This window comes from Mycteria americana, chromosome 3, assembly GCF_035582795.1.
Source record: "Mycteria americana isolate JAX WOST 10 ecotype Jacksonville Zoo and Gardens chromosome 3, USCA_MyAme_1.0, whole genome shotgun sequence".
Taxonomy (NCBI): Eukaryota; Metazoa; Chordata; class Aves; order Ciconiiformes; family Ciconiidae; genus Mycteria; species Mycteria americana.
Window position 1 is genome coordinate 36081695 of NC_134367.1, and position 27599 is coordinate 36109293.

Here is a 27599-nt window from a genome sequence, read left to right on the forward strand (position 1 = left end):
TGCAATGCAGATGGCTTTGAGTAATCAGCAAAACATGGGTTGCCTGACTTATCATCTTTGTAAGATCATCTAAAGGGTAGAGAGAACTAAAATAGTGAACTGGGGCATACTTAGTGGTCATTTCAGACCAGAGGTTATGTCATCAGGATAGGAAGTATACTGAATCCTGTAAATAAATATTTATGTGCATTAGAAAAATGATAAGGAAACGCTGGTAAACTTTTGGTCATTTTTTATCCAAAAGCCAAGGCTGCCTTTTCTTCAATTCAGTCATGTTTACCTCTAGATAAAAATGGCTCCGAAGTAGTATCTGAAAGGGTGGTCATCTCTTGTCCAACCAGGGGGCTGCTCTCTCCTCCTTCAAACATTCCAAAAACATTTACCTTATAGGTAGTTCCTGCCCTGCAATAGTTAAACAAACGTACTGTAACTAAAGTCACTTGGCTAGCTTAATGTTGGCACTTCACTTATTAAATCCTCACAGAAAAAATCCCCCATGGAAAAGAAGGTGCTAAAACGTGAAGCCCAAAGACTAGCTCTTCCACAAGACAGTGAAGTTTTGACAATTTAAAAGCCGATTCTAGATTCTATACTTAAATTTATAGCCTTCTTCATTCAAGTAATTTAAGACTAATAAAGACTAATATCATAATTAATGATCCTATTTTTAATATATATAGTATATTTGCATAACAGATTTTGACATGATCTGAAGCCTACTTTATAAATCCAGGCCTCTGAGAAAATAAATCAAGAACTAAACTAGGCTTTTTTTAACATGAGGTAAGGAACTTTTGGGAGGAAACTTTAGAAATCTCAGATTTCTCCAGTGCCTCATTAGCTTTCTCATATGTGAAATGCAGAACACAGCCTCTGCCCACTTCTTTGCCTCCTTCAGTTCCTGTGAGAACACCACAAGTGATGTGAATAATCTCAGAAAGAGCCCTGCCAGGTGCCTTTCAGAGGCTGCATAGCAAGATCTTCATAGCTTATTGACAAAATTACTTTCTTACTTACAGTAGATTTTGCCAGGCATTTCAATCCAAGATCATGATTAAACAAAACCCTAAGCTAAAGTTATTAAAAAAAAAAAGAAAAAGACATGAATTATTATCCATACCTAAGCTCCTCCAATACCACTGTGCTATCGTACGGCCCTACTATTAATTCTCCAAGACTCCCGTCATCTTCGGTAGGGTGGAAAGTTACTTTGTACCCCTTCACTCGCCCTGGGGCTGGCTCCCAGGTTACTCGGAAACTTGACATAGTTGAATCAGAAGTTCTCAGATTTCGAGGTGGCTTAAAGGGAGAGGCTGCAAGGATGGAAAACAAGGATTTAAATCAGGTCTGATTACAGAAAAAAATCAACAAGTATGCTTTTATGTAAAAATCTATATGCAAATCCAGTATTAGTGGAAGCCCTAAACTCTTTGTGCGTTTCCTTTGACATAAAGACAAGTATCAAGAGGTGAAAGGTGAGACTCACTTCACCTAATTTTAGCTATCTAACCAATAGGTATGTGGGCTAAGTTTGTTTTCAAGGCTCCCTCTACAGTCAACAGACTGAAGGATAGATAGCAATTCATCTCATCTATCTTAAACATCCACCTGATCTCACAATAAATGTTGACAATAGGTGGACTAACCACTGTCAGTCTTTCTCGCTATTAATTAAAGGCTAGCCCTTTCCCTTTTAAATGGCAACAAGTAGGTGAGCCATATAGACCAAAAGAGAGAAATGGAAGCAGCTTCCTCTCAAACCAACACTGAAAAAATCAGAATTTACTGCAGGTGAAAGTCACACCCAGCCAGTACTCAGTCACCAATATCACTTCTCAAGCTGCCTCCTCAGACCTCTGGGTCTCACAGGTCAGAGCATGGAGAGGGTGGAAGCGAGGACCCTTCTGTAGAAAAGGTCCTGCCAACAGTCCTCTCCCTTTACATGCTTAGGGCCTGGCAGCTCAAGCAACTTCACCAACCACAGGTGTGGCAGTGTGTCAAAAAAACATTCTTCAGAGGAGTGCCAGCCAAATAGCTTGAGATTTTTAGGTCAAGAGCAACTTCCTCTGAAGACTAATGGCTACCCAGTGCAGGTCACTCCTCACAGACAGACAGAGTGGTTAACAAGCCTACTGCTAGCTTCTGTATCACTTTTGCTTTTTTGTAAATCTAAAGTGCAGTCATAGAAAATACTGCAGCAGTGTAATCTCAAAGTTGCAAAAATGGGAATTAGAGCAAACAGAAAGTCACCACTATAGCTTTGGAGTGAAAAAATGGAGAAAAAAAAAAAGAGTTTGTCTAAGCAATTGTCTAACTATAGCTGAAAGATCATAAATATCCTCAGATTGTGAATTCTGCTGAGAAGCAGTAGATACACACTCACAAGGAAAAATACAGCCTCTCTGTCTCATCTCCCATAATACTCTTCCCTGAATTATCATGACAGCTTTAACTAACAAGATCACTCAGGCTCTGCTTGCTTCCAAAGAGTGATTACCACAATTATTTACACTGAAAGCACAGAGGTGTATCTGTATCAAGATGAACAGGTAAAAAATCAAAAGCATCTGGATGATCTGAATTTATCTCAGTATAATTTTCAAGATTGAAAAACTAGGTGATCAAGTTTTCATGACTCCTCCACATTAACCACATTTTCATTTAAAAAGAAATCTTCCTTTGGTAACTGAGATGCCAATATCTCCACTGTTACGAGACTTGTTTCTTACTTTCTGTCATCATTCAATATGACATATGTTCAGAGAACAGAGAATGGCATGAAGTATTTACAGTGTACCTCAGTGAATGGCACTTATCCCACATGGGCAGAAACATCTTGAAAACAATTCACTTTTGATAATGGCTCTCTATCTATGGAAGCAGAAAACTGACTCTAAATCTGATCTGGATAGCAAGAGAATGTTTCCTTACAAAATGAAAGACCAGCATTAGATACACACTAAAGGCAGAGCAGAATATGAGTTTTGCTTTTAACACAAAAATCCCCTCACCAGGATTTAATAAATGTTTTAGAGTTTCCATTTTTGAGAGAGAAGACAGCTTGTCGAAAAGACCATGGTCTCTGAGGTCAGGCTTCCACTGATGACTCTTCAAAATCATCTACTCCCCGTTTTTATTACCTCAGGTTTGCCACAGAAAATATAGTGACCAAAGAAGACAAATCTAAGTAACAGGATGCTGGGTAGCTATTTAATCAATACCCAGGACCAAAAGGCAAATTATGAAACAACTGACAATACTTAATCAAGTAGTCTGTGGATACACTGTCTTCCTCACAAAACACCTTGTTTTAACTTCTGATGACAGTGTTTCAAAACAATTCCAGTATTTTCAACCAGATTTTACACCATATTTACACCGTTAATATCAACAGCAAAAAGCTGTGCTCAGGCTATGCCATAGTGAAGTTTCCAAGAAATCAAATTCTCTTCTCAACCGCTAACATTTTCTTCAATTTGCCTGTTAATTCATGATCTTAGCAGATTCCACCATACTTTTCTATGTATCATGAGTATTAATTTTAAGCACAAAACTTTAATTATCAATTCCTGTACAAGCTTGTGATACATACCTGTTGTTCCTTCTGCTTTTCTTGACTTTCCTTGTCCAAAATCATAAATTGGAACAACACTGAGGTCATATGTAGTTCGCGGCTTAAGTCGTTTTAACACTATGCTTGTAGCAGGAGCATTTACTCTTCCAAACATCTGCCTTCCTCCACTGCGTGGTCGGTAGTACACACGGTAAGACAAGACTTTCCCAGGTGAAGGCTGCCATGTAACTCTCATTGTATTTTCTGTCTCATTGTCTACTGTCACAGTCCTGGCATTTGGTGACACTTTTCAGTGTAAAAATACGGATAAATGTTTACTTTGTCACATAAAGATATGTTCAAATGCATGCCTACAAAATTCATTCTGCTGTATTAAAAAAAAAATTTGCCCTCTTTAAAATTACAGTATTTGATTGTGGGGAAGACACAGGGGAATCTCACAGACCATTGTTAAATTATTTTTTAATTGTAATGGACTACACAAACATATGTGTGCTTTCCACTACAGAGGAAAAAAGAGGGAAGTATAAATTACATGACGACACAGCATAATTGGGAGTTTTATTTAGGCACACTTCTCAGTAATCTGTTAAGTAATGGATTCAGCACTCTCAAATGAAAGTGATAAATTATAAAGCCATTGTTTTTTTATGAACACAATGTCCTATAGACTTAAGATTTTCTAAGTTTCAAGTTTACAGATCTGATAAGGTACTGGTAAATACCTAAACATCTGGGTGTTGGGCTCCATACAAACTACCCTGCAAATAGTGGTGAGTGACTTTCCAAATGCTTGGAAAATCACTCACCACTATTTGCAGGATAGTATATGTGCTGAAATAAGCACATGGACTAATAAAGCATTTTCTCTACAAATTGCAGCACTCGCCTTCTAAGAGATATTTTCCAGACTGTACAAATGTTACAAATGATCTGAAGTGAACTGAAAGGTATGTAATGCTGGCTGTCAGCCGGAATAAGCCATCTAGGTTTTGGCAAAACAGAACCTTCTTGGCATGCCAGAATCGGTCAGTATTTCATCACATGGTAAGGTAGGCTTTGCAGGCTACAGTATCTCCTCCCAGTCCTAGGAACAGACAATTTCTAATTCTGTTTGCAGCAGAAAGATGCAATGTGAGTTAGTCTCAGGTCTGGGTCTATTGATAGGCCTGACAGCAAGTTCCCTCAGGCAGCACATTGAGAGAAACAACAAATGATATGGCTAAGCTGCCTACTTAACCTGGAAAAGGTTGGACAGCTAATGCTGCTGTTCTTGAAGAAAGAAGGAAGATGTGGGACAGCAGTCTGTTTTGACTCTGGGGAGTCAGCTCTTCCCAATGGCAGCAATCACTACTCTTGCAAAACCTTAAGAGCAACTATAGCGGGTCAAGGACAAAGGTTAATGTAGTTCAGCAGCCTGCCTCCAACAGTAGTTAAAACAGATGCTTAGGAAAAAGTACAAGAACGTGTAAACACACATGATGCTTGCCCAGAGCACTCCCTCAGGCTTCATTTTCACATGGCCCCTTTAGGCAAACAACAGAAACAACAAGGTTGATCCAGGGCATCCCTTCATTCATTCTGTCTCCTCTACTTGCCAGTTCTTGCTATACAACAGCAAGCTATCCCTGGCCTCTCAGTGTTTTTTACTTTGCCTACACTGCAGGAGAGGCTTGAGCCTGATTTGACTAATAGTACATAATGTTTATCAAATTAGAAAAAAGAAGAGCCTCAGGAAAGGTAAATAACAAACATCAAAATCCCTCAGTGAGCCTCAGTTTGAGGACTGTGAAGACTGGAAAGGGCAATAGCTTAGAAAGGAAATTCATTGATTCTCTGGGAATTTACCCCACCTTTCCTCCTTACTCTGTCCATAATACTTCTTCACCTGATTTCCAGCAGTCACACCAAACCTATGAAAGGCTGGCTTCAGAGTAATTTGCAGACAAAATCACATCTTAAAGTGGAAGTAATTCTTGCTGAATCCAAACCTACATGACATAGAAGAGATTTTCCTTTTTTTTAATGGTCAAACAAAAAGCCAGAATTGACTGATCTGATGTGGCATTTTGGTTTGGGGGGACTTTTCAGAAAAAAAGGTGAAGAAAAATAAGGTCCACTTTCTTTAAAATATCATAATTTCATCAAGAACAGAATGTTACAAATGGTAGTAATGTTGTACTACACTCACCATCAGTAAAAGCTTCTCCTTCTACGGGGTCTCCCTCTCCACTGCTGTAGGTTGCATATACAGAAATCCTGTATTTAGTCTCTGGCTCCAAGCCTTCTAGCACAGCATCCACTGTATTTCCAGGGACTCTCTTCTCTCCCATCGTATCATCATAAAGTGATTTCCATACTATCCTATAATCATTAACTGCTCCTGGAGCTGGTGTCCATGATAACCCCACTGTAGTGTCAGTTATGTCTGTGGTAACCAAATTACGTGGTGAACCACGTTCTGTAAGAAAGAAAACAGCAAATTGTCTCTAAAATACAAATAGCAAAAGTTAGCAAAGTACAAATGGAAAAGTAAAATTATCATAAGAGCAAAATCAAACTTTTCCCATCCATATTAGTTTCAATAACACACATTTGTAGTTCCAAGAGAAAATTGATGGATTTTTCAACAAAATGCTTAAAGCTAACTTTAGACTATGAATGATCCGGTCCCTTACCATGCAAGATACTTAGCAGTTATTCTTTAGAATATGCAAAATAAAAATGGCATTAATCAAAGGCTTGGAATGAAGCCAATGCTTAAATGTGTTGCAGCTCATTTAGGTAGGTTTTAACTCTCGAGTAAATAATTTTATTTCATTCATTCATCTTCACCCTGATGTGTGTAACATTTTTCTGGGGGAGACTTTTACCTGAGTGAAACAGTCCTTTTTCTGACAACCTTATCTTCTTATTTAATAGTACTATTCTTATCTTCCAGACTACCACTTACCAGATCTATCAGCTATTTCTTTTTATGTTGACAACTGATTTGCAGTGTGTTTACTTCATGGCGCAATTACAGTAGAAAACAGTCTCCCACCTTTTCACTTGTAAGACTTGTACCTCTTTCCTCCCTATAGTTTGTTCCAGCCAGCTTGGAACGAAGGAAACAGCTCATTAGTCTGTGAAATCCAGTTGTCAGCCGGATGCGTGAGTCTCACCTAACACACCAGCATAACTCCACTGCTTAAAAATGGAGCTAGTTGGTCTAAAGTGGTGCAGTGAAAGGAGTGCCTCTGTTTAATGTTTAACATACGTTTATAACATATGTTCAATTTTCCTATTGCAGTGGCTGGCTTTTGAAGGCAGGAAAGGAGCGCTGACTGGTGGGTTTAATGCAATCGCCTCGCTATAGCAAAATCTGCAAAAGGGATCTACAAAAGCAGATTCACATACACACAGAAGCCCTCGGTTCTTTGGTGTGTATTCTCTGTGGCCTACAGGACATTCCTGAGACACTGCTTAGCAGGAGGACTTAAACACTTGAGGTGGCCTCATGGCATCACAGTTAAGTTTTACCTGCAGTGATAAAAATATATCCCTATGTTATACCACAACAACCACAGGACCAGAGTCAAAATTCTTTGAACACAGAAAAATTCAGTACCTATCCAATTTCCACTGCTTAAGCTCATTGCGAGAACAGACCTCACTGTTTTCAGAAGCCTGAAGCAGTTTCAGTCCAAGACTGAGCAACAAGTTGCTCAAAGTCATATACTGTGTTTTCACTTTTCATATTCATTTGTCTTTCACTTCCACCACAAATCTGCAACATTTCCAAACATAATCCCAGAGGAGCAAACAGAACTACCTGTAGAAAGGCTTCATTTTGGAACTATCTCATTGCCAGCACAACTTCATTAAAACTGAGCCAATGAATCCCACTTGGCTTAATGATGAATGGAAATTAATATCAACCTATCTGAAAACAATGCTTACAGTATAATAAATATTCATCAGCTATACAGATTACAGAATCAGAGGGTACCACTCCAATGACAAAGCTGACTCTCAAGTATAGCCAGTAGAGCATGCACATTCCTTTGTGTTGTGGGGGTTTTCTGATTTTAATTCACAGTCTTGAGACATCCCATCATGTTCTTCTGGAGGCAATTCTTTTTCCATCCTAACTCTTCATCAGTTCTTACAATTTTACTCTTCAAACTAATTTTTAGCCTCACAATATAAATCACCACAATTTGTGGCATCTTCTCTTTAAGAAAAGGTTAGGATACGGAGGTTTTGGTAAAGTTCACTTGTTTATCATTTCACAACAACAGCAGTTGCATATAGTGAAAAAGTTACATTGAAAAGGCCTGATTCAGCTCATGCTTCATGCAGTCTCACTGAACTCAGTGACTGCATTAAATGAAAGCCAGGGCAGAATCTAAAGTCCAAAGACCAATTTTCCTGGAAGCCTGAAAAAAAGATTTGCCTTCAAAAGTAAATTACACCAATTTTTCTGTCTGCTCTTAAGCTTCTACTCCCAAATCTTGGCTTTTTCATACAATAAAAAAAGTACTAAGGCAATCCAAATGGAAAAAATATGGAAAACCTAACTTGATAGAATGCACAGATGTCTCACAATAAAAACCTCTCTTTCCATATTTTAATGTAATATAAATATACAAGTCACTTTATTTTGGCTACTTTAAAGCATGGCTCTGCCACAACATGATTTCAGTATTAAAGTATCTGCTACCACAGCACAATTTTTTGCAAGTCTACTCTTGGACACTACAGCTAATGATATATGTTGGAAATACTGCAAAAATAACTGCATATTTAAAACCGTTATTGATTAAGTCATTATTGAGGTTATTAAATAACAGAGGAAAATAATTTGTTTGGAATGAACTGTAATGAACACCAGTTACTGTAATGTGTTGCTTCTGAAAGAAATATCCTTTGGAACTAAATGTCTTTTTTTATAAGGCAAGGTAAGAGAGGGAAAAGGGACTGGGATTCCTACCAAACCACTAGAACTAAATGGAAAATTTTTACTTCAAATAGTTGGAAACTGCTGACAAGACAACTTACCTACTAAAGGAAATTAGACTTTTTATATGTTACACTGCAACCGAGAACATTTCTTTAACATAACACACTAACTTGATTTGCACCTCATGTGTGAGGTGGAAGTTCACTGACAGCTTTTTTTCTGCTTCACTGGATCTCCCACAAGTGTTTCTGTATTAGGGGAGCAGCTCTGTTTAAGATGTAGTCCATGTAAGTCTTAAATTATTAGGATTCCTTCAAGTATTATCTAAGCTGCTACACTCAGAGTCAAGAAACATATTTATGCTCCACAGTAACACTGGTATAATGTAGTGACTAGCAAACATACAATTAGACCTATGAGATATTTTTCCCTTGGATTAAAACAAAATACCTAGTTACCTTGCTTACATTTCACAAAAAAAAAAATCTACAACTGAAACACCTAAGCAGTCATTCTGTTGTTTGGTCCATGTGTTCAGAAATGCTTGCTGTACACCTGCTTCTTGCCTGCTTGTTTAAACAGGATGGATAAGGAATGTGGAAAGACAATGCACACTGTAAGAAAGAAAAGTGCTGGCTAGCTGGCTCGCAAGTACTTAACAGTCAAAAGACTCCTGCTTTTTCCTGACTTGAAATGGAAGTTAAAGTATGCCCATCACTTCATACATCCCCCAAGCATTCAGTAAGTGAGGAAGCAGTTGGTTCTTGAAAATTATCCCCTAACAGGCATTAGGTCCTATGATGCTCTGGAGCACCAAACCAGCTGGTGTAAGCACAGCTGTAAGCCATGGTGAGTACGTACACAGTAAAACAAAGTGCTTGCATGGACAGGTCAAACCCCTGCCTGGGCGAGCAAGCCTGTCACCAGTTTCAGGCTATCAGGTTCTCTTCAGAAGTCTAGCTCAGAGCTGCAGTCTGCCTACAGTCCCTTGTATATCTCTACCATCACTCAGTGCAGACAGACTCTCAAAAATTAACTTGGTAACTTTCAGTCAGGTGCTTTTACATCCAGTTCTGGACTTCTGCAATGTCCAGTTTCCTTATTAAGTTTTTCCACTATAGTATGCCAGAGACACAATATAATATTAAAGCAGTTTCCCTGCGTCCACTTGGCTCACTTCCATAGCTCTACAGCAATTACTGTTGTTGTTGAACACAAGACTGTGAATCAGCTAAAATTAAAATGTTGACATTCAGAAAAATCAAATGGCCTTATTCAAATGGCCTTTCCCCTCAGAAACATTCACATAACTCCAGCTGATTTCAGTGGGAGTTGTACATGCAGTTTGAGCCCAAAGTTTAAACAATTTTCTGTATGTGCTCTTAAAACCAGCTTTCAAAATCAACCTGCAGCAGTAAATTTCATGCAGAGCCATGTTTCATTTAAATTAAACATGGGATTGATCTAAGCCAGCATCCTAAAAGGTCAGAATCAACTAAATAAATGAGCCTTCTCTTGCAGAGGCATATACCAAAATTTTATGGCCTGAGTCCTGACTTGTTTATGATGGCATACCTCAGGAGTATCCTATTAAGTCAGCAGGCTAGGTCACCGCAGCCAAGGATCCAAGTGCGCACATCAGATGAGATGGCAGCAGAACCACTTTAAGGTATTACTCTAATGGTCAAACTCTCCTCAGCATTGGAGGAGGCACTCACTTTGGTTGGCTGACATCCTTGCCTCCAAGCCACAAAGTAGTTGGTTATTCCTGGGAGTACCAGCCCTCAGGCACGTAGAGAGGGGATGTGGACATGGTGCAGGGGAGAGCCAAGGACTTGCTACACAGAAAGAATGCTCACTTGACTCTGTTAGAGCACATTTCTTGCTCTTCTGCTACTGGGAATGCAGAAAAGTAAGAAGATGCAAATCAGGAGAGTTCTGACCCAAAAGAGAGGGACTTTGGCCAGAGCACTCCTGAGTCCCTGCTCTAGGATAAAGCCAAATGGAATTCAAACTCAGTCCCTTTAATATTTTATCTATTTTTTCCAACAGTTAATCAGTTAACACTCCTCTCAACTGTCTAGAAATATCTTTTTATTATTAATTCAACCTTCCCCTGTGTTAATTTTTTTCTGATATATATTTCATTTCCTGTATAAAATTAAGATAATTTTTCACAGATTATCAAAAGTCAATTTCAAATGTCAGACTCAAAAATCTTGGAATGTATAATTTTAAAAATGCATGAAACAGCAATAAATCTCCTGAGGACACTGAGTCCTTGTTTCTGTCAGGACGGAAGCAGCACTACGCAGTCTGAACATTACGTAAAGTCCCTGTGATATTCTAAAAACCTCATTGTAAGAAAATGTCACTTGAATTTGTACTACTCTGCCTGTAGGAGGTCATTCATTTCTAAAGCATTCTTATGTTACTATAGAAACAGCAAAAAGAAATCATTTATTTACCAAAGAACTACTATCCATTTTCTGACCAAAAAAAGAGCCCCCCCTAAAAAAATCCCCAAACCTAAATTCTAAGAAATGTATACCACAGAAAACACCTTAAAACTGAAAAGTGACTCAGTCATGACAACTTTTTTTAATATATCACTTTAGTACAGTCCAATTGTCACAGCACAAATAGCTACCCATCAATCGGGATGGCAGGATTGGGCCCTATATCACTGAAACATAAAGATTCTCTTTCTAAAGGGGAAGAGACTATGACATAATTTTCTCTCAAATTTATCTCCTGAATATAATACCTCCTACAGCTCTTGTTTATCTCCTACACCTCTTGTTCATTCTAAAATGTACAAAGGTAAGAAATAAAATGAGTTGACATCTCTGCTAACGTAGACTAGCAGTCTCGTTTCAAAAGAACTATGTCTGTTTACAACAACAGTGTTTCTAGCCTAGGAACTTCACTGATGTAAGTGGAAATGCTTTTAAATTTCTCAGTGCAAGCAAGATGGGAATGAATCTTTTTCTGAAAAAAGGGGTTTTTTTTCTACATTTCTCTGAAATTTGTATTTAAAAGTGTAATGACTCCCCTGCTTAGAGTCAGTAACTGAAATATTCTTAAAGCTGTTCTGAAAAATATATAACTGCCAGCAAAAGGACACTCATAAAATAGATCTGCAGCTTTCAAACTTTTCAGACATTCATTGGGATTAAACATTTCTGTGTACATTTCTTAATCTAGCAATGAATTTGTTTCTCTTTAAAACAACTGCAAATTATGAAAGTTAATCTATTTAGCAGCTAATGTACAGTATGTTCTTTTCATCTGACAGCATGCCTTTCGGCAGAAAACCAAATTCTTGCCAGACTTACAACCACTTCTCTTATTAAAAAACAGATTAGAAAAACAGTAGCTCTCGCAAACTGCTCGCTGTCTGTTGCATTTACACTCACCACCCTCACCATGTTTATCATTGTATTTTATTTCTAGTGTATGATGACTTGGGTAAGCTCATATGATCCCCCCAAAAAATTGAAAGCCAAATAGTTTCTTTGGAGTGTTTGGGGATAAGAGGGAGACTTTTCCCTAAGGAATTCCTGTGGGTGTTTCCTGCTTGTTCTTCAGTCTGTGTTATGTATCATAAAATATAACCATCGGCGCTAATTTGTTTAGTTCCCCCAGTTGTCACAAGCCTTGTTCCACCACAGAGCAAATGGCAGCCTGCACTGATTTAATTTACTTTAGCAGTTTCAGTGACTTTGTATGAGCTGAGAGGAATCACAGCCAACAAAATGTGTCTGAGGAAAATTTTTCCATGGCACCTTTATAGAAGGGCTCCAACCAAAGCTGCCTAGTGATGGATCACCATGCACTTTTGAAAGTGAGAGGATAAAAGTGAAGAGTTTTCTACAGCACATATTTTGCATGTGCAGTTATGTTTAATGCAGTATGAAATATAAAGCTCCAGAACTTTCACCTCTGGATGGTACTTCATAACTGCCGACAAAATCAGCCAGTGACTGAAAGAGGCTGCATAAACGATCAGAGCACTATAAATTTCCTAAAATCTGGATTACTGAAGAAGGAAGGCACACTCCTTCAACAGAGGGCAAAAACATTGTATCCCTTTTCCCACTCCACAAACGCAAAAAAAAAAAAATCTATTCTCTGTGAATAACAATCACCTATATGGTATGGAACAGCACCCTCAGAAATTAGTAATTTTCTGATTACTCATTTGCTAAACTCTCTATACCATGTTGTCTGTGAATAGTTCATAAAATTCTGATCCTCTGGCATCTGTTTATCTTTGGGCTGGACCAGATAGCTATGCAAACAGTTTATAGAAGATATTATCTACAGTTACTTGGGGGAATATTTGTCCTCCCTATTTTATGCGGAGAAACAATAAGAGCAAGCATATACTTAGCAAAAAGAAAAGCAAAAGGAGAAGCAGAGATTACCCAGCTGGTAAATGATATCAAGTACACAGAATGAGCGTGTGGGTTGATTTTCGTGAGTATCCTGAAACAAACAAGCCACTTCAAAACACTGAAAAACTGCCATGCAGAGCAAAGCAGAGGAAGAGGAGGAACTTCCAAGAGCAATTTGTAACTGCTCCAAAATACTTTGGAGATAACATACATAACTGAAGAACCTTCAGTGAACGCCTGCGCAGACATGTTCTTGCAAATCATGTCAAAGCAGTCTAAAAATTGTCAGTTTTCTCTCTCTGCTGAAGGCTACCCTTGCAACCGAGATACAGTAACTGCCCATGTGAGTTCTCCTACTACATGCAGAGCAAAATAAATCATTACTGAAGGCAGTAAGAATGTTTGTCTACACCCTTAGTCACAGGGGACCATTTAGTGACTCAGTAAAATTCCATAAACATCTCAGAGCTTGGATTTTTCATTTCCTGCCACTTGACTATACAATAGCTGGAGAAGCTACTGTATCCAGCTCCTCTTTTGTCACTTTCCTATTAGTGCTGAAATGTTCACTACATCCAAACTGATTTCTCTTATCAATACCTTAAACTAACAACCGTCCCAGTTTGAAAGACAATCTCAAGCCTAGCTCTTGATATGATGATGAACGGAAGTGGCCAGCAACTATGGCATCACTGACTGAATAGGTTTGGTGAGAATTCATATGGTGAAGACATCAAGTAAGCCCCACTAGGATTCCTGATACAGGAAAATACTTAAGCGCTCGGTACTTCAGTGCTGTTGGCAATGAAAAGCACACACCTCACTATTTTGTTTCTCAGACACTATGGCTCACGGAAAAACTAACTGAAATACTAAACACTTTGTTATGCTTCCTTTCACAGCTTTTTGTCATTACTGTTGATAAGTTTATTTCTCCAGGAGTTAAGATCTGTCCCATTCCCAGCCTCAGACAAGTTATTTCAGCTAATAGTTAGTCAAGTATTCACTTCACTAACTTTTCAGCCGAGTCCAACCATGTTTATTTTAGCTTCACAGACAGCATGACTTCTTTTTTCAAGTAAACTTCTATACTAAGCTTTGAAGTTTGAATGTTATCTTTCAGTTCCAAAGTTGCAACCTTTTTATTCCTAACTATTTTTCCTCAAAGGTTTTGCCTTTTTATCCTTCATTAAGGTAAGACAGTACCATACAGTGAAATATTGTCTTATATGTACTTCAACAGATATTCTGAGAACCTTTCATACCATTAGTCAGAGAGTCTTTTAAAATATCTGTGGACCATGTCCAAAGAGTTTTGGCATAATTCAAGTATTTTTATTACCCCATGAAACTGCAGATATGCTGATTACTGAAATACACAGTGGATGTTCCATGAGGAAACATCATGATTTAGGCCTTTGCTGTCATGCAAACAGAAATTTGTATTCTATTCTTTACCTTTGATCACCCAGTAATGGCTGACATCTGTCTATGCTCTTACTAACATTTTATCTAACCAAGAAAAATTTAATAGACAGCTTTAATATGAAGAGTAATATTTTCTGAAGTGCACTCTGATAGGATTTTCATATCCAGCTGACTCTTCAAAGGATATGCACATTTCAGTCACAAAGCTATACCTGTCAAAATGGTAATTTTTAATTTGGTTTTCTCCCAGCTGAGGAACTGAATAAAAAGTAATTGAGTTAAGTGACAGGATACTCATTTATTCATATTTATCCCAAGACAAAATCTGTCACGGAATTTTTTAAGTAAGTTTTTAATTCAGTTGCTTAGAGTAAAACCTCTTACAGCAATGCTTCTGTGTCCTTTTAAGTGCAACATCCATTTTAAACTCCATTTGCTTGCATATAAACCCATTCCTGAGCTGTAGTCAACTATCCTTTTAAATTCTTTGACTCTCTAACCAATTTTCAGAATGTTTTTCTTCTTAGAAAGTCCAAATCAGAATCAGAGCCCTCCTGGGGGAGGGAGCACTGAAAGGACAAGACAGTCGCTACCTGAGACTGAATTCTGGTTTTCTGGTGACTCTATCTTTTCAGTTCTATCATTCACTGTTCTCTCTGTTTAGAATGTGTTTTAACTGAAGCTCTAGGCAATGCTTTAAAAGACTTTTCTATTGCTCAAGTTTTATGATAGGGTAGAAAGCTAAGCTTATTTTATGAATTTGAAACACGCTTGATCTCTTCAGAGCTCCATGTTAATAAAGGGTCTCTCACGGGTTTACTACAAAGATAATCAATGAAAACCTTTTCACCAAATGTAAACAGTTAATTTGGTCAACCCTTCACTAAAATTTGAGGCATCTCCCTATAGAAGTGGACAATTCAGTCTGTTTAACAGAGAGACAGAGGCCTCTCAAGATTTGCAAAGGAAGACCGAGGCGTTCCTCTCTCCCCTGACAGCACAGAGAAAAAAGCAGGGATGTTAGGCTCCTCTGCCCACTTGGGATCCAGTCTGCTCTTGTTCTGAGAATGAAATTTGCATCCCTGGATGTACAGTGGCTCAGGTTCAACGGAAAGAGTAAAGGAGACTCTTGCCCAGCAAACACTACAGCCTTGTGAACATGCTGGGATATGAAGATGTGAATTCAAACTCTCTCAGACTGAGTAAGGCCTACATCTCCACGCTCCTTCTTCCCCCCAAAAAGTGTTAGACCTAGTAGAATACCATACAAAACAAAATGGCAGCACTGCCACCAACAGGGAAGTTCATTAAGTCCTGATCACCTTTGGCTTTTCTGGAGGATATGGGCAGAATCCAGCTACCCATTCTCCTTTACCTGGATCTCAGCAGTGTTCCGGGCAGGAGACAGGTTCTTTTCTCCTACAAAAGGAGCTTTTTGGATCTTGCATGGGTAGTGAAAACGAGGGACTTAGGGAACTTTCAGCATGAATTGCAAGGCGCCTGATTCTCTGGCGGTTGCATCCTGTCTCAGTGTAAGTAGGTGGATATAGTTGCCATCACAGAAACATGGTGGGATGACTCCCACAACTGGAGTGCTGCAATGGATGGCTATAAACTCTTCAGAAGGGATAAGCAAGGAAGGAGAGGCAGTGGGGTAGCCCTGTATGTTAGGGAAAGTTTTGATTGTCTAGAGCTAAATGATGATGATGATAGGACTGGGTGTTCATGGGGGAAGGCCAACAAGGCAGATATCTTGATGGGAGTCTGTTATAGACCACCCAACCAGAATGAAGAGGCCGACGAAATATTCTATAAGCAGCTGGGAGAAGTCTCACGATTGCTAGCCCTTGTTCTCATAGGGGACTTCAACTTACCAGATGTCTGCTGGAAATACAATACAGCGGAGAGGAAACAGTCAAGCAGGTTCCTGGAGTGTGTGGAAGATAACTTCCTGACACAGATGGTGAGTGAGCCAACGAGGGAAGGCACCCCACTGGACCTGCTGTTTGTGAACAGAGAAGGACTTGTGGGTGATGTGATGGTTGGAGGCTGTCTTGGGCAGAGTGATCAAGAAATGATAGAGATTTCAATTCTTGGAGAAGTAAGGAAGGGGGTCAGCAGAACTGCTCCCTTGGACTTCCAGAGGGCAGACTTTGGCCTGTTTAGGAGCCTGGTTGACAGAGTCCCTTGGGAGGCAGTCCTGAAGGGCAAAGGAGTCCAGGAAGGCTGGACGTTCTTCAAGAAGGAAATCTGAAAGGCACAGGAGCAGGCCGTCCTTCCCCAAATGATGAAAGATGAGCCGGCGGGGAAGAAGAGTGGCCTGGCTGAACAGAGAGCTCTGGCTGGAACTCAGGGAAAAAAGGAGAGTTTATGACCTTTGGAAGAAGGGACAGGCAACTCAGGAGGACTACAATGATGTCATGAAGTTCTGCAGGGAGGAAATTAGAAGGCCCAAAGCCCAACTAGAACTTAATCTGGCTACTGCCATAAAAGACAATTTTAAAAGTTTCTATAAATACATTAGCAACAAAAGGAGGGCTAAGGAGAATCTCCATCCTTTATTGGATGTGGGAGGAAACATAGTGACAAAGGATGAGGAGAAGGCTGAGGTACTTAACGCCTTCTTTGCTCAGTCTTTAATGGTAAGACCAGTTGTTCTTGGGATACCCAGCCTCCTGAGCTGGAAGAGAGGGACAGGAAGCAGAATGAACCCCCCATAATCCAAGGGGAAATGGTTAGCGACCTGCTACACCACTTAGACACACACCAGTCTATGGGGCCAGACGGGATCCACCCAAGGGTACCGAGGGAGCTGGCGGAAGTCCTCGCCAAGCCACTTTCAATCCTTTATCAGCAGTCCTGGCTAACCGGGGAGGTCCCAGTTGACTGGAGGTTAGCAAATGTGATGCCCATCTACAAGAAGGGCCGGAAGAAGGATCCAGGGAACTACAGGTCTGTCAGTCTGACCTCGGTGCTGGGGAAGGTTATGGAGCAGATCATCCTGAGTGCCATCATGTAGCACGTGCAGGACAAGCAGGTGATCAGGCCCAGTCAGCATGGGTTTATGAAAGGCAGGTCCTGCTTGAGTAACCTGATCTCCTTCTATGACAAGGTGACCCGCTTAGTGGATGAGGGAAAGGCTGTGGATGTTGTCTACCCAGACTTTAGTAAAGCCTTTGACATGGTTTCCCACAGCATTCTCCTGGAGAAACTGGCTGCTCATGGCTTGGACGGGCATACACTTCACTGTGTAAAAAGCTGGCTGGATGGCCGGGCCCAAAGAGTTGTGGTGAATGGAGTTAAATCCAGTTGGTGGCCGGTCACAAGTGGTGTTCCCCAGGGCTCAGTATTGGGGCTGGTTCTGTTTAATATCTTTATCAATGATCTGGATGAGGGGATGGAGTGCACCCTCAGTAAGTTTGCAGATGACACCAAGTTGTGCGGGAATGTTCATCTGCGTGAGGGTAGGAAGGCTCTGCAGAGGGATCTGGACAGGCTGGATCAATGGGCCAAGGCCAATCGTATGAGATTCAACAAGGCTGAGTGCCTGGTCCTGCACTTGGGTCACAACAATCCCATGCAACGCTACAGGCTTGGGGAAGAGTGGCTGGAAAGCTGCCTGGCAGAAAAGGACCTGGGGGTCTTGGTCAATAGCCAGCTGAATATGAGCTGGCAGTGTGCCCAGGTGGCCAAGAAAGCCAATAGCATCCTGGCTTGTATGAGAAATAGTGTGGCCAGCAGGAGTAGGGAAATGATCATACCCCTGTACTCGGCACTGGTGAGGCTGCACCTCAACTACTGTGTTGAGTTTTGGGCCCCTCACTACAAGAAAGACAGTGAGGTGCTGGAGCGTGTCCAAAGAAGAGCAACGAAGCTGGTGGAGGGTCTAGAGAGCAAGTCTTATGAGGAGTGGCTGAGGGGTTGTTTAACCTGGAGAAAAGGAGGCTGAGGGGAGACCTTATTGCTCTCTACAACTACCTGAAAGGAGGTTGTAGAGAGGTGGGGGTTGGTCTCTTCTCCCAAGTAACAAGCCATAGGACAAGAGGAAATGGCCTCAAGTTGTGCCAGGAGAGGTTTGATTGGATATTAGGGAAAATTTCTTCACCAAAAGGGTTGTCAAGCATTGGAACATGCTGGCTGCCCAGGGAAGTGGCTGAGTAACCATCCCTGGAGGTATTTAAAAGATGTGTAGATGTGGTGCTTAGGGACATGGTTTAGTGGTGGACTTGGCAGTGTTAGGTTAACAGTTGGACTTGATCATCTTAAAGATCTTTTCCAACCTAAACAATTCTATGATTCTCTGATTGGATCATTGTCTGAGACTTAGGAAGTGGGGCGGGCAGGGGTCTGGTGCCTAGCACTGTTGCTCCTTCTATAGTCAATGGACAGAGAAATGTTCCTTTGAAGGAAAAATGAGATGTCAGATGAACTACCTGCCTTCTGGAAGTATCTGCCTCAATCACAGAAGAATCCTAGAGAGTCCATGCTGCAAACTGCAGTGTTCAAATAAGTGCCTAAATTTTAGTGGGATGAATTCAGTGCATTGGTGAATCATTGGAAATTTTTTTTTTTACAGTTTCCTATTTAAACTAGGTTTTCTGGTTTGTTTCCTAACATGTCATAAACAAACTGATGGAGAAACTGAGCGCCAAGTATATTGCTACTATAACTCTATTAGCATCAATGGACGAGTTTTAATTCCACATAATTAATCTGTAAGATGTTTTCAAGTGCCATGCCTACACAGCTGCAGTGCCAGACTTTAGTAATACATACCTGGCCAGCACAGAGCATAGTCACACTTCCTTTCATGGCCTAGGAGGCAGCTTTCCCTATCCTCTGACAATTAACAGATGACACTGAGAATGCTCACAGAGAAGAAGTCTGGGAAATTCTCCACTTGAAGGCAGAGCAAGAGCAGCCTCCCCTCCTTATAAGAAAGTCTTTGGCTCCAACTTACAGTTTTGCCAGCATTCTGTTAATGCTCAGCTCCAGATTCTTACTCCTATTAGTTAAAAGCAGGATATGATTCATTATTCCTATGCCTAGACTAGGTGTTGCTTCTCTAATGCAAAAATGGTCCCTGAACATCTTTCAGTCTCAGTACAGTAGAAACCCTGCAAATTTTCAAATGGATGAGATACTTTAACCCCGTTAATTAATCCTGTTACATTAAGAACAATCTGCCACTAAAACTGCTCAGAAGTTGAGAGTTATAAGACCAAATATTTCACTGAGATTGGTGTGGAAGTACAGTCAGTTTTGGTTGGTCCTTCTGGCAATATCTTTTTCAAGACGGTTAGACTAGATGATCTTAGAGGTCTTTTCCAACCTTAATGATTCTGTGATTCAAGAGACACAGAGTCCCCTCCACAACCAGTGATTTGACCCCACTGTTTTCTCTGATGGACAGTAGGTTTGGAAAATCCCTGTGAAGTAGGAGAATGTCTTTATGCCTATTTTTCATTCACATATTTACTTCTACAGGCAACTCAGGAATCCAGTACACTTTAAGACACCTTAAACATCAATCAATAAATGAATGACTGTACAGAAAAAATAAATAATTACCTTCAAGTGTTTCTCCCTCTCCAGAAAGGGCCTCTCCTGCTCCAGAGGCATACAAGGCAGACACAGTCAATGCATACCTAGTGGCTTGGTCTAAACCTTTCAGCACTTTAGAGGTAGTGTCACCTTTCACAGTCACTTCCTTAGTTTCACCTCCTGCGACTGGAGTGTATGTTATAAAGTACTGCTGCACTTTGCCAGGAGCAGCACTCCAAGACAGCTTCATTGTTGATGTTGTAGCATCAGAAACTCTCAAATTTCTTGGATTTCCTCGGACTGCACATGTCAAAAGATGTTGAAAACAAGTTGAAGCTAGCTTCATTTCTTGGTTTATTTTTTATGTTACCACAACATAGGACTTAATGCTGAGAAAATAATTCCTGAATAGCCTGTCCTAACACTGCTATAGTATAACTTTACTGTAACAGGATTGTACAATTCCATCCCCACCCTCCTTAGGCAAAAATGCCCAATAAAGTCTTTGTGCTCCTATTTTTTTCTATTAAAACCACAGCCTCAATCCTGGAACATTTATACATACTAGCACCTGAATATATGCTCAACTTCAACACACCAAGATCCACGTTGAAGTCACTGTCTGCAGAATCAAGTCAAAGATCACCAGTGAAATGTGAAATTAACACATTATGGTTTCCTACAGAGAGTTCTTTTTGATGATAGTTTTTCTGGTTTCTAATATTTAAAATCTCAGTGAAGTTTCACCAGTGACCAGGACATTCGTAATGTCTCTGTACTCTTTGGATTTTGTTTAGTAAGACATGATACCTGTTAAAGGATCATGCATTTTCATACAAGTTCAGGCTACAGTGGTAACTTTGGTAAATTAAATGTTTAATTCATTCCTTGCTAGCCATTCAGAACAAAGTGCGAACAAGGTCTGAATTTGCTGAAAAGAAATATAATTTATATGATTGACAATACGAAGAATTATTAGGACAATTAATTAAACATACTAGTAGATTCGTCACTCAAGTTACCTTGCCATATTAGGTGTTGCAGGTTCAATATACTGTATTTTAAAATGAAATATTATGATTTTGATAAATTATATTGTCTTAAATTACCTCTCAACTAGGCTTGAGCAATTTTATAATTCCCTGTTCATCTCGGATAATACATATGGCAAATATGGGTTATTCTCTTTTCAGTAGGAATATGTCAGCATGCAGGGAGTTCTTCTCAAGCTTACTACATTCACATCATTGATCATGTATGTACCTTCATCAGTTTTTGCATATCCATTCAGCGAATTTCCAGGCCCAGACTGATACTCAGGAATAACAGAGACTTCGTATCTTGTATCTTGGATTAAGTTCTGCAGGGTAGTTGATCTATCATTTGCTGAGACAGTCACTTGTCTCCTTTCTCCTCCAGAAAGTGGTCTATATACAAGCCTGTACCGTAGGACATTTCCTGGAGCTGGAGTCCAGCCAACTACAAAGCTATCAGTAGTTTCATCTGTTATCCTCAAGTTTCGAGGAGCACCTTTAACTACAAAAAAATATACACATATAATTTGTAAATATTTGCTTTTAATCAAGCAGTATCTGAAGTGAAACCATTCCAACCATTCTGTTAGCTCATCCATTTTAACAAAACAACAGCTTATATTGCCCTCCCGTTGTTTTAAGGTACACAAACCATAAGTCTTTTCTGAAAATCTAGGGCCAGAGTTACAATCAGCAGTGTAACAAAGTTGTCCCAAAAAGGATATTAATCCCAGTTTATACAACCGCTTCTGAAACTTAAGACAGTCTGACTGTGTTTAGTGGTAACAGTAGAACTGAACTGTGCAAGGGATGTTTGGGTATAGTGGGGAAATTTCTTAACACAACAGATCATACAGGTTTCTTTGCTGTGGCCATTTGCTTCTGCACTGCCTCCATTTACAGATAGTTGTCAGATACACCTGACTACACACAGGCACCTCTCCTATTTTAAAGAAACAATGAAGGTAAATGCAACAGGAAAAAAAAAAATCACCAAAACAATTCTATTTCTTAAAGTTAAATTTTTGCAACAAAAAATATATTCATGGCAATATGAGTTGCATCTTATGTTTAAAAAAGGCTTCTGAATTAAGTCTCAAACTCAGAGACAAGAAATAGCCTGTTATCCCAGAAATTAAGGAAAAACTGTGGTGAATCATTTAGCCTAGCCTGTTCCTTGACAAAAGACATAGCATCTCAGGTCACTTCATATGAACTCAGTGGGCACACCAAAGAAGGACTTGACTCTTCCAACATACATTAAGATCTACTGTACTGCAAGTTGCCTAGCAGCATGTAGCATAGTCTTTTAGGCAAAAAAAAGTTTTGTTTTTTATTGTTTATTAACTAACATATAATTCAACTGGAACGTTATATGCCAAAAGCATTGTTCTTCAGTGTTAAATTACAGATCTGTTAAGAGTGGATCAATTAATAATCCTAGCTCTAAAGAAACAAACTTGTTTCCTACTAATCAGAAACACAATACTCAATTTCAAATTCTTTAAAAGCCTGAAACCAAAGCTAGTTGCCAAGAAAGCTGTCTAGCCCAAATTGTTAGCTAGATCTGAATGGAGAGCTGCTGATGTTTACATGATTGCAGAAGAACTCTGTCTTCTCAGACGTGTTGGGATTTCATCAGATCAAGATACTGACAATTAGTTAAGGCAGTATCAGTTACAACATGGGAACATCAATTATTTTTATTAAAGTTATTCCTTCTCCTTTCCCTTACAATCACAAGCTACATATTCTATCAGCCAAGAGTTTGTCAGTTTTCCTAAAGGAAAGTTATGTGTGGCCAAAACATTCTGACTGGTACAGTCATGGAAATATGCACACCAACAGTGAAACCTGTATCTTCCAAACTTAAAATCCAAACTAAGCTATTTTATAAATGTGTATTTCTATCAGTCCTAAGAGGAAAGAGCAATTAACAAATTTCCATGCTGTTTCTTTTGCTCCCTTGGAACCATTTACGTCACCAAAGGTCACAAATGACAGCATGGGATAATGAAAAAGAGTGGATCAATATTTTTAAAAGCATGATTTAGACTAGACTGAGTATTCAACTCCTGGAATATAAAATCAAATTTACTGTCATCCATCTCCTTTAAATCAGTGGAAATGCATTGTGGCAACTCTATAAAGAAAAAGCATAGCTACCATGCTTGAATTTACAGCCATTGATCACATAAACTCATATTAACATCAGTGGAAGTTTTGAATCAGTAAGAGTTACTGGATCAGACCCATGAAGTTCTGATGAGAAACAGCTGACCAAAAACACAGGCCCCTTTAAGCCTATGGTATATAAAACAGCTGACCAAAAACACAGGCCCCTTTAAGCCTATGGTATATAAAACATTAATATTTCTATTAATGTAAGTTAGATGTAGACACAGCAAATTACATAGGTACATGCTTGACTTTAAATGTATTAAAGTCAGCATGTATTCCAGCATCAGAGTTATAATTATTGAATAGAATAGAATAGTTCAATTGGAAGGGACATACAATGATCATCTAGTCCAACTTAAGTGTATATTAAGATTAACACACGCCAATGAATTTATTATTGACAACACAACACTTCATTTGAAAATAGGCCACTGCAGAGAAAGACAGCATCCATTCAAGTTTCAGGGAAAATAAAATCCAATCTTAACAATTTAATGTTGGCCTGTTGTTGGAATTTTATATCTTTACTAAATGCACTGAGAGACAATAATGGTTATTCTCACCCTGCTCCTCAGCCTTAGCTGGCTGTTCCACATACACCCATTTCTCTCAATTAAGCTAATTCTTATTTTAACATATGGCTCTTTTGTGTCCGAGAGTAATGGGAAGCCTACCTTCTAAAGTAGTTTCCTCTCCATCCAAGGGAGGGCCATCACCATCTTCATATTCAGAAATCACACTGACTGCGTAAGTAGTTTCAGGTAGCAAGTTGGTGAGAACTGAGCTAGTACTTGAAGCTGGTACTGAAACAATGAATTCATCTCCACCGACTGCTACTTTATATTTAATGAGATAGGACAAAACCTCAGATCCAGCTGGAGACCAGCTCACTCTGAAACTGTCAGATGTTACATCAGAAAAGACCATATTCTTTGCAGGTACGTAAGCTGTATGGAAATAAAAACGCAGAGATGAGGCATACTTGCTAGAATATTTTTTAACACAAAATCTCTAAAATAAATGAAAAATGTCTCTCAATAACTTGATTTATTCTAATTGAACAGATATTTTGTTGCACGTGCAACAGTATTTGTTTTCTATACTTGCTTATAGCTCTCAAATTTCATGAAGATCGTATCTACGTTGTCTCAAATCATATGACAATGAGTAGAAGCACCAATTCAGTGATTTCTAGATCAAATGAGAACAGTCCATCTAAAAAAATGTACTTATGAAAACTCAAGTTAGAATCTGATAATCAAGTTGGGTTCCCTCTTTCATATGTCCCATGAACAGCAATAACATTATGTCCTCAATGGGAACTAAGAATCCTTGTTTTTTTGCAGATCTAGATTAGAAATAGGACAAAATAAATCCTAGTATTTTTTCAGGAATGGAGTCAAAGGGGAAACAAGGAACTTGACATGAGGCACAAACACAAACCTGACATCCTGGGCTTGTTTTGGTTGGCCTAGTCAGCCTAACAGTAGGGATGTTAAGACTGCTTGAGCCCTCTAAAACAAAGGCTGCTTTGCTGGTTTGTTCCTCAAAGCTATCCTGAAACAAAAGGCTTATTTTTAAAGAGAGTGGGGTTTTCAATACTGGGGACTATTCAATGTTAGTGTTCTGCTAAACATCGGTAGGGACACTGAGGGTGCAACTAATCATAAGTAACTTTAACTGACCAAAAGTTGGTCATTTAGAAATCTTTTAAATATTAAACATTATCCAAGCTCACCCAATTTGGATGCATGTGAAGACTTTCATGTGCTACTTCATTTCAGTCTTTACAGTTGGATTGAGATTAATACCACCTAGAATCTGCTGTCTCAAATTGTCTTGTCTAAGCCCATTTCAGAGGGCCATTCATTTTACCCTAAAAATTTACCAAATCACCTTCTGGAGGTGTCAGCGTTGCTCCATTGCCTTTGAAATTCTAAAAGACAAGTTTAAACTAGCTACCTCATTTTGGACAGCGAAAGAAGAATGGTCCTAATAAGTAACTGTTTTACTCAAGACATTGAGTGTAAAAGTAGAGCACATCCACCAGGTCATTCCAGACAGACACTTTAATAACTTTCTAGGTACCTCGGAGGGGAGGGAAAAAAAGTATTTCTCCAAGAATTTTTTCATCTCCCTTTGTCCATTAATTTCCCCCATTGCTTTTAATACGTTTGAAAATGAGAACCAAATCCCCAGTTATTAAAAATATCATTTGTATATGGATAATTTCATCAGTATGAATTCTTTAGGTAACTACAAGCACAAAACATTGGTTCAGATCTTTTTTCATTGCATTTTCTATGTTTCTCTAAGTAATAGCAGTTACTTACATTTTTTCCTTATAGCAGCCAGTTCCTGCTCAATCCGTAGGCAGACAGACTGTGTAAGTTCAAATGATATTCTTTGAAAAGCATCAAAATCTTCCACTGTGTAAACGTGGGTTTCAGCAGGAGGTGATGCAATTGCTTCTAACTCCGTACGCACTGCGTCTTTCACACCAACTGCAAATATTTCTACATCTGCATCCCTCAGCTTTATTGCAGGTTCTTTAAAAGCATCTGATGATTTTCCATCAGTAATAAGAATCATGACTCTTGGCACATTTGGTCTTGATCCTTTGCTGGTAACAAATACTTTCTCCCTCACGTATGTCATCGCTTTGCCTGTGTTGGTAGATCCACCTCTGTAGGGGAAGGTGTTAATAGCGTGAATTATGTCTTCCACTCTGTTGTATCTGTTCAAAGAAAACTCCATATGGGGATCTCTGCTGTACTGGACAAGACTTATCTGCACTTTTCGAGGTGATATCTCAAAGCTTTTAACTAACACTTCCAAAAAGGCTCTTACTTTAACAAAATTGGCAATACCAATGCTGTAGGAACCGTCCACTAAAAACACAACATCAGCTTTTACATCCACACCACGTGAGCATTCTGTAAAGAAAAAGAATTACCGCTATAAACAGATATTCAATAGCCACAGCATTACAATTGCATCTGCAGTTTGTGTATCATACCCTGTTGCTTATAAAGGAAATAAACCATTCTAAGCTGTTTCTCATAAATAATAAAGGTATGGTATTAAAAGAAGCATCAGAGGTTTAAACAACAAAAAACTACCATGTGAAAATAACATAGTAGCTCCTAACTCACCCACTTGAACTTTTACTTGTTGTGTTTTTTCCATTATCGTTATTGGCTCACTGGGGGTCAGTCCTTTCATTGCATAAACATTGATTTGATACTCTGTGTCTGGAGAGAGATCTTTAACATTCAGAGCAGTAGTCTGAGGTCCCACGCTCAGTACATGTTGTTTTCCACCAGCTATCATTGGAATGAACTGCAGCCGATAGCCAGTTATTTGGCTTGTGGATGGATCCCAAGTGATCCTAACAGATTTTGAGGAGATCTGCGTGGCCACCAGATTTGAAGGAGGCTCCACCACTGAAAGAAATCAAACGCAACCCCCGAATTTTTAATTACAATTATAACATATTTTCTAGCACATTTTTATTTCTGGAATAAATGTAGTCATCGCTGCTTAATCTTTACTAAAAATCACTTTTTTTTTTTAGCATAAATAAACAGAAGTGAATTACAGGACAGTCCAAATGAGGCATCAGAGACAGGACAGAAATATGAACAATGCATTTGTGGTCCCCTGAGTGTAGGAGAAGTTCCAGGAGAAATGCTGCCTTGCTTTAACACTGTTTCAAACAGAAGTGAAAGCTACACCCACAGAAACACAGTAGAGAGTGTGAAAAAATGCAGACCTGAGCAGAACACTATGACAGTGGAGTCATCTCTGCTGCCATTTTGGTCAAAGAATAACTAGTTACTTAGAACCTTACAGGGCCAGAAAGTTACAATGATACAGCTTGACGTCTGTGTTTTCTCAGTGTTCTCCAGTTTTCATTCCTTGGTCTTTAACTTATTACATATTCTGCCCCTTCACCAAGCATTCTTTTTCCCTTTAGTACATTTTTCCATAGAAGTGATGACTGTGTCCAAATTGACTGTATGAGACTCTGATAACTGCACATCATTGTGTTACCCTTGAAACTATGGAATAATGGAGCTATTCCAAATCTAATCCATCACATGTTCTGTTCTCCTGCATTTAAATGCAGAAAGCTGAGACCTGTTTTCCACACTTGCTAAATGAGACAACAGATCAAACTCCAGAAGTAAAGCAAAGGAAGCAGGGATAGCTCCTTAAATATGAATCAGAATAAACTGAAGTCAATAAATACATTTATATAAAGTATCTCACCTTCTTCTCCACTAACCAGTTCACCTAGTTGTTCATCAACACCAGAGCACACTTGCAAGATAATTTCATTCTGTATATCCACAATTCCATCAAAATTAGCCACATTGAACACATGCTTCAGTGAAGGCTGAGATGCAATTAGCTTGAGTTCCTTTGCATCTGCTGCTTTGATTCCTAGAAGTTGCAATAGACAGGACTGTGTTGAGTGGCCATAAAAT

General features: G+C 39.2%; 1 protein-coding gene across 11 annotated transcripts in view; it reads right to left on the reverse strand.

The window, feature by feature from the left end:
- The window catches only part of COL12A1 (collagen type XII alpha 1 chain), a 106591-nt gene that overhangs the window by 64354 nt on the left and 14638 nt on the right, over positions 1 to 27599 (reverse strand). For 9 of the 11 annotated variants that reach the window (XM_075498207.1, XM_075498210.1, XM_075498211.1 and 6 more), the window contains 10 exons: positions 27382 to 27555; positions 26262 to 26552; positions 25440 to 26042; positions 23781 to 24053; positions 21155 to 21427; positions 19919 to 20191; positions 5766 to 6035; positions 3593 to 3859; positions 1121 to 1313; positions 281 to 402 (listed from right to left, as the gene is read on the reverse strand). The exons of the other annotated variants lie outside the window; for them this stretch is intronic. In XM_075498207.1, the coding sequence (XP_075354322.1) occupies positions 281 to 402; positions 1121 to 1313; positions 3593 to 3859; positions 5766 to 6035; positions 19919 to 20191; positions 21155 to 21427; positions 23781 to 24053; positions 25440 to 26042; positions 26262 to 26552; positions 27382 to 27555 (2739 nt within the window). The remainder of the gene's footprint in view (positions 1 to 280; positions 403 to 1120; positions 1314 to 3592; positions 3860 to 5765; positions 6036 to 19918; positions 20192 to 21154; positions 21428 to 23780; positions 24054 to 25439; positions 26043 to 26261; positions 26553 to 27381; positions 27556 to 27599) is intronic. 11 annotated transcript variants of the gene reach the window in all.